Source organism: Plectropomus leopardus, chromosome 4, assembly GCF_008729295.1.
Source record: "Plectropomus leopardus isolate mb chromosome 4, YSFRI_Pleo_2.0, whole genome shotgun sequence".
In the NCBI taxonomy this organism is placed as follows: Eukaryota; Metazoa; Chordata; class Actinopteri; order Perciformes; family Serranidae; genus Plectropomus; species Plectropomus leopardus.
Window position 1 is genome coordinate 6,302,980 of NC_056466.1, and position 7,151 is coordinate 6,310,130.

A 7,151-nucleotide genomic window follows, 5' to 3' on the forward strand; every position below is an offset into this window, starting at 1 on the left:
CATACATATGACGAAGTTCAGATTACACTCTTATCAGGATGAGAGGGGGGTAGTAGATGGCATGATACCTAGGCAGCTAAGCAGCAGACAGCAGCAAACCAAAACAAGCAGGTCTGTTTTAACAACATTTCGGGATACAGGGAACTTTGACTAGACTACTCTGTGAAGCACTTTGGGTTGCCTTTGGGTATGAAATGTGCTATATAAATCCATTTCCCATGCCTTGCATTGCCTAAATATGAAACACACAAATGTAACACATCCGTGGTTTGCAGAAGCACACAATGCCAGCACTGGTAACTGGGTTTCCCACACACAACTATGAATGAAAAAGCATCGGAGAATGATTGAATGGTATGGATCAATTGTAGAGATATCAGATTATTTTAGAAAACGAAATATCGACAGCACCGACTTGATTTTTCCTGATAGATTTAGGATTAAGGTTAAAAAAAGGAAAATCTCCCGCTTTGTAAAGTCCAAAAAGTCCAAGACAAAAAAACAATAAAACAAAAACAAATCAACACTTTCCTTGCTCCTCATTTTACTATTTTCCTTACAATGTTACTTATCACAGAAAGGCACAAGATAAGAAGTAGACCCTGCTTTCGGAGGTGACGCTAACATAAGAGAGACAATCCCCTGGGTGAGATGTTTTTCCCCTGAACTATTTGTTTCTGGCTCTATAGTTGTCTGCCCAGGTAGCACTGTTATTTGTCACTGTCAACAGCTGGTACCACACTTGCCATTATGGGGGGCCTATATGAAAACCACTGCACATTAGGGAGGGAGGGAAAATAAGGAATAGCTGTCGTTACTCGTAACTGCTTTAATTTCTTTTGGGAACAGGCTTTTGGTAGCACATGGCTTAGTATTGTGTTCTCACGTTGTGCATTTGTGCGCACTATGTAAATGATAAGAGTTCATAAGGAGGAGGAAGACGCCTCTGGCATTATGTCTTCTAGCTATTATAAGGAGCTGATTGTGTGATGAAGCTTAATAAGCAGAGTGGTCACTATTGGATTTCAATGGACCACAAAAGGCTGGTCACGTTACCTTGTGAGAACACATCAGGTTTTTGAAGCTCTATTGTGTGAATCTTATTAGGCTCAGATTGCTTCTGTCTTCCCCCATTTAATAGAAATCTCTGGACCTCCATTTTCAGTTGCTGCAGACCAGATTTTAAAGGAATAATCCAACCACAATATGTCCATTTTTAAATCAATGAGTCTTGCTGCATTTTCTTGAATTCTTGGGGGAAAAAAAGCTTTCTCTCATGCCTCCACAAAAATGCTGTACATATTGATTTACTGACTGATTGGGGACCATGTTTAACAGCAAAACCACATTAAAACAACCGTTTAAAGAAATCCCAAACAACTTGTGAAGTATAATCCAACTCTCACTTATGCAGTCATATACTCAGTACTTCCCAAACATGCATTTTCACTAAAACCTTAGTATTGAAGTCGGGCTTTAAAAAGAGCAGAGATAGGTATCATTTTCACTTAAATTAGTCAGTGGCAATCTTAACCAAAGCTATGCTTGTTCTACATGAACTGATAGGATGATATTCTGTGGTGCAATTGAGGAGCAGAGACACCAGACACAGGAATGTGTTTGTGTTGCTAAATCTGCTGGCACTGGTCCATCTCAGGTATCTATGGTCAACTTACAGGCACTAAGGCTTCACTATAATGGGTAGTTCTTTACTTGAGGTAGACATGGAGTCTCGAACTAACTGTGGAGGATGCATAATCCTAAAATACATACTAACATAAACTAAAAAGCCAAAAAATAAACTTCACACAACTTCAGTTAAATAATCATTCCTTATTTTATTTCACATACAGATATGCAATGATAATTGCTGGTTAATATGGATGCTGATGTTGTCCAAGTCTATAGCTGATCATGTGACAAGATGATACAATGTATGGTAGCTAGTATAAGCCCAAAACTGTCCAGACAGGAAAGCTGAGCACATCTGTAAGAGCAAGCGATCAGTCATGCCTTTTAGACATTAAAGCAGCTGTAAGCAGAGAAGATAACAGGAGGAGAGGGTAGTAAGTAGGTAACTTATTCAACTTTGAAATTCAACACAATGTTGGTCAAACAGCCTGTCATGATAACATGCTCTGGGGCCTATCGTAACTACCTTATGCCACCAGTGAAAATGCAGGTGTTTGGGAAGTACTGAGCATACAACTGGATAAATGAGACTTGGATTATACTGCACAAATATTTAATATTGTTTTGCTGCTGTTAAATGTGGTCCCCAATCAGTCAAGGAATCAACATGTTCGCCATTTTCCAAGGAAGAACACGAGAAAAAAAAATTTCTTCACAACTTCAAGGTAACACAGCACCACAAATTGACAAAGATAAGGTCATTTTGTTGACATATTCCTTTAAATAAAAGTGCAGGTGACTGCAAACTAAAACCACTCCATAACAAGTATCAAACAAGGGCCACACTGTACAACTGCAGTAACTGAACCAGAATAACAAAGAAAGAAACAGCACAAAAAGGAGGATAATTTAGTATGTCACTAGTTTAAGAAGAGCAAAAAAACAAGTACAAAGCCTTGATTTAAAGAGCTAAAAGTAATCAACACAGTCTCCCTGACACCCAAAAGCTGGCTTCTGGCTAGGTTCTGCAGTAGAAAGAGCCAACTTATTCCCTCAGAGCAGAGCACAATGTTGGAAACAAGGAAAAGGCTCGGTAATAGCTGAGATCAGTCACTGGTGCCCCAATTATATGGACAGAGCTGTGGCCCCGGGACACAACTTAATGACCATAATAAGGCTTGTCTGTCTGTTCAAAATCAGCTTAGAGTGCATCCACGCTGACCTACAGCATCACTCCAGCCTTAGCTCAATTTAAACAGGCAGGATGAGAAGGGGCAGGGTGTTTTGGGGATGGGTGGGTATGGGAACAAGTTACAGTAGAGACTGACCACTGTCTTTACTGTTTTCCCAAGCAGATGGACTACGATCCTCCGAGCCCTTCTCATTCCACCTCCTTGCCTTGATGAGGGTCAATTTGGACTTGAGCATTTCTTGCTGCTGCTCTTTAATTCAGTATGGCTGAGAGCTTTGTGATTAATGACAGGTACTTAGCTGGAGGACTGGGCAATAAACGCACTGGTCCAGGAACTTAATACGAGGCTAGAGGGGAGGCAGATTGTTCCCTGGTGGCAGCACCACCCACATCAGAGGGGGTTTACAAGGAAAAAAAGTGAGATCGAAAACTTTATCTATATAGCAAGTGTGCATGCAAGTGTGTCCAAATGAAAATGCATAAATAAACAACTGCAAAGATAACCTGGAAGCCATAGTCATGGTTGATTCAGCCCTCTATTGCCTGATATCGCCCACCAAGGGGAGGAAATCATTAATCATATATCATGCTTAACTCTATTCTGTAAGCACTCACACTGCTTTGCATGCAGATGACTCTCATATCCCCAAAAGCAGAGTGTTTCTTAGCTCCAACAGAACATGACAACAGCACCCTGTAATCCTGTAATCTTCTTATCAACACAATTACCACAACACAAACTGATAATGGCAACAGAGTGCAGGGAAATAATAAAAGTTTCCACTGCAAGGTCACAAGGAGTCTTTCTATGATCGTCCTGCAGGGCGCATGTTAATCAGTGCACAGTGGCATATCTATTCACCTGATAATATTTACTCTGTGTGTGTCTGTGTATGTGTGTGTGTGTGTGTGTGTGTGTGTGTGTGTGTGTGTGTATGTATGTCTTTCCCTCCAGGGCTGGCTGTTACAATACTGACCTCCAGTGTGCGCATGGAAGGACGGAGCAGCGCGTGCTGTCCGTGGTGCGGGACTCCGCCGCTGTCAGTCTGCGCGTTTTGACAGCAGCGTGACCTACCCTTGAGAGCCGATGCATACTTTATCTATTAATATGGGCGCGAGCACGGTCTTCATACTTAAATAGACCTCCAGAAGTGAAATCAGGAGGGAGAGTCACTGATCAGCTGTCCGATTTGTGACAACCAGAAATCAGACAATGCAGATAAACTGGACACATAAAGCGCTTCTCCGGGAGCAGCAGCAGCAGCAGCAGCACACTGATCCAACTAAATATTCACAAATAAATGATCAACTATGACAACGGTTGATAAAGTGTAGTTTGCGCGCTTACTTCGCCGCTTTTTCCCTGCCCTAACAGTCGCCCTTGTCTTTTCTCCGCGGCGGAGTGGGTCCCTGCGAGTTTTTTTTTTTTTTTTCTAATGTAAAAAAAAAAAAAAAGACACGTGGTTGTTACAAACCTCTCTCGGGACACAGCGGGGATGCGGAGGTGGAGAGAGATGCGGGCGCAGTCGGGGTGGGAGAGGACGCACTGAGGAGGGAGCCCGCTCTCTAACTATGGAAATTCAGCCTGTGCGTTTTTGGAATAAGGACTTATTAAAAGACTTTGCATATTGCGCGCTCTCTCTCCCCCCTCTCTCTCTGTCTCTCTGCCTCCCTCTCCGTCTCTCTGTCTCTTTCTCCAAAGGAGAGACTTGCATGCAGGAGGTGGAAGATCGCAGGTGAGGAGAGAGGAAAAATGCCATTTGCAGTGAATTTCTGCCGTGAAATATGCGCTGAGGTCCTGATGCGATATTTCTACAGATTATTTGTTTTAATTTTTTAAAAGTCATAACCTTGACTAAAAAAAATAAAAGAAGACTCAGGATGGATTTCTTGAACAGGTCCAGCCTGGAGGACGGGACAGAGGCAGAAAATATCTCCTCTAATTCCACCTCTCAGAGCCAGTACACCCAGCTCGCTATCTGGGGTCTGGCCGGACTTGTCAGCTTCCTGATTTTGTTTACAATAGTCGGGAACGTCTTGGTTGTTATCGCCGTTTTAACGAGCAGAGCTCTAAAACCACCCCAGAATCTTTTTCTCGTCTCCCTTGCCAGTGCGGACATACTGGTGGCCACCCTAGTCATGCCCTTTTCTCTGGCTAATGAACTCATGGGCTACTGGTTTTTTGGCAAAATTTGGTGTGACATCTACCTGGCTCTGGACGTTTTATTCTGCACCTCTTCTATTGTTCACCTGTGTGCTATCAGTTTGGACAGGTACTGGTCAGTGACACAGGCAGTAGAGTATAACTTAAAGCGAACCCCTAAAAGGGTTAAAGGGATGATTGTGGTGGTGTGGCTGATCTCAGCTGTCATCTCCTTCCCACCGCTGATATCTATGGACAGAAGCAGCGATGAGGCTAATCCCCAGTGTATCCTAAATGATGAGACCTGGTACATCCTCTACTCCAGCATTGGCTCATTCTTTGCCCCCTGTGTCATCATGATCCTGGTCTATATTCGGATCTACCAAGTGGCAAAGACCAGGACCAGAACAATGTCGGAGAAGAAGAGGGACGTGGACTCTCCGCTGGAGAATGGGATGGACCAAGCCGAACCCGGCAGAGGAGGGTCAGTGAAGTCCAACAGGGACGGGAGCATGAAAGAACAGGAGCGTGAGAACGGGCACTGCCAAGAGCAGGCGGTTCGATCGCCTCTACCGAACCAGCCCAAACACCCGCCGACAGATCATGACGATGACTTCGAAGACAGCAGCTCGTCAGATGAGAAACCTAAGAAAAGTTCTAAACATAACCGCAAAGACAGGAAATCCAGCCGGAAAAGCAGCTCCGCCTCTAAATACTCCAGCAGGAAGTCGCGCGCCAGCTCCAAGTCCATGGAGCTGTTCTCATCTCGCCGCAAACGCCGGAGCACCGTCAATCGCAAGAAAGTCTCCGCCGCTCGGGAGAAGCGCTTCACCTTCGTCCTCGCCGTCGTCATGGGCGTATTTGTCGTGTGCTGGTTCCCGTTCTTCTTCTCCTACAGCTTGTACGGGATCTGCCGGGAGCCGTGCCAGATCCCAGAGACGCTGTTCAAGTTCTTTTTCTGGATTGGCTACTGTAACAGCTCGTTAAACCCGGTCATCTACACCATCTTCAACCAGGACTTCCGCAGAGCCTTCCAGAAGATCCTCTGTAAGTCATGGAAACGCTCTTTCTGAATGCTTCCTGCATGGATGAGGTTTTAAGAGACATTTTACCCAGCAGGCAGATTGTAACTGTTCTGAGGTGTGTGATGAAGTGCTGGCTTCTGGGGCTTTCACACATTAACTTTCAGGGATTGCACTAGAAATGAAGGGACGATAAGGCGCAGAAAAAGGGTTTTAAATACAAGCTCTTATCCACAGGGGAGTCTTTCATTCAATGCCATTCAGGCTGCTTTTGGACTCTGATGTGGGCTTTGGCTCATTTCCCCCCCTTCTCATTGACTTCTTCTCCCTTCACTGAAATACATTAAACTGATTCGTAACAGCTACCGTGATGCATGCGCGCCACAGTGGCTGCACTCGGAGGAACTGCACAGGAGGCAAAGGGTTTACAGAGACACTCGATTTACAATGTGACCTCATTCACTGAATATACCTGTACTGCAAAGGCCTTGACAATCTCCACACAACTGTTGCTTGTGACGTTAGATAGTGGCTTCTATCTTCTCTGTCTCTTACTCTGTTTTTTTCTCTACCTTTCTAAAATGTCACACTCTCAAATGAGGACCAATGGGACGAAGGGGCTCCTTGCTTACTGTTTCAGTAGCAAAACAGTTTAGTTAAAAAACAAAAACTATTTAAAAAAAAAACTAAAAAGTCATATTTCTGCTTCTGTGTGGGGACTCAAACATGTCTGAACTGGGAGCTGCAGTGGAAAGTTTTTTCAGGATGTGTGAATTTTTTGTGGACTTGTACATTTGGTTCGTTCTGGATACAGTGGCATGTACAGTAAAGCAGCATTACGGGCAATATCCTCTTCCAGGCATGTGTTTGCACCTTCAGCTCCCCTCTGAGAAAATAGATGAAATACAGAGGTACTGCTGAGGCAGATGGGCACCCACTGAAGCTTTCACTGTGTGTGTACTCGTGAGTGTGTGTGTGTGCGTGTGTGTGTGAGAGAGAGAGTAACAGAGAACAAGTGTATACCATGTGGAAATCTGCGGTGATGAAGTGAGCTGCAGAATTTACGCATCTTATTCCAACTGCCAGTTGTACATGTGTGCATGTTCATCTATGTGTGTGAGTGTGTATGTGCATAAGCTTTCTCAAATGGCCTGTTTCTTTC

At 44.1% G+C, this 7,151-nt stretch overlaps 1 protein-coding gene across 1 annotated transcript; it reads left to right on the forward strand.

The window, feature by feature from the left end:
• The first annotated feature begins 4,705 nt into the window (after positions 1–4,705).
• On the forward strand, positions 4,706–6,910 carry adra2c (adrenoceptor alpha 2C). Its single transcript, XM_042485699.1, has 2 exons — positions 4,706–6,014; positions 6,804–6,910. The coding sequence occupies exons 1-2, from the start codon at positions 4,706–4,708 to the stop codon at positions 6,908–6,910; spliced, it is 1,416 nt and encodes a 471-aa protein (XP_042341633.1).
• Positions 6,911–7,151: the final 241 nt, after the last annotated feature.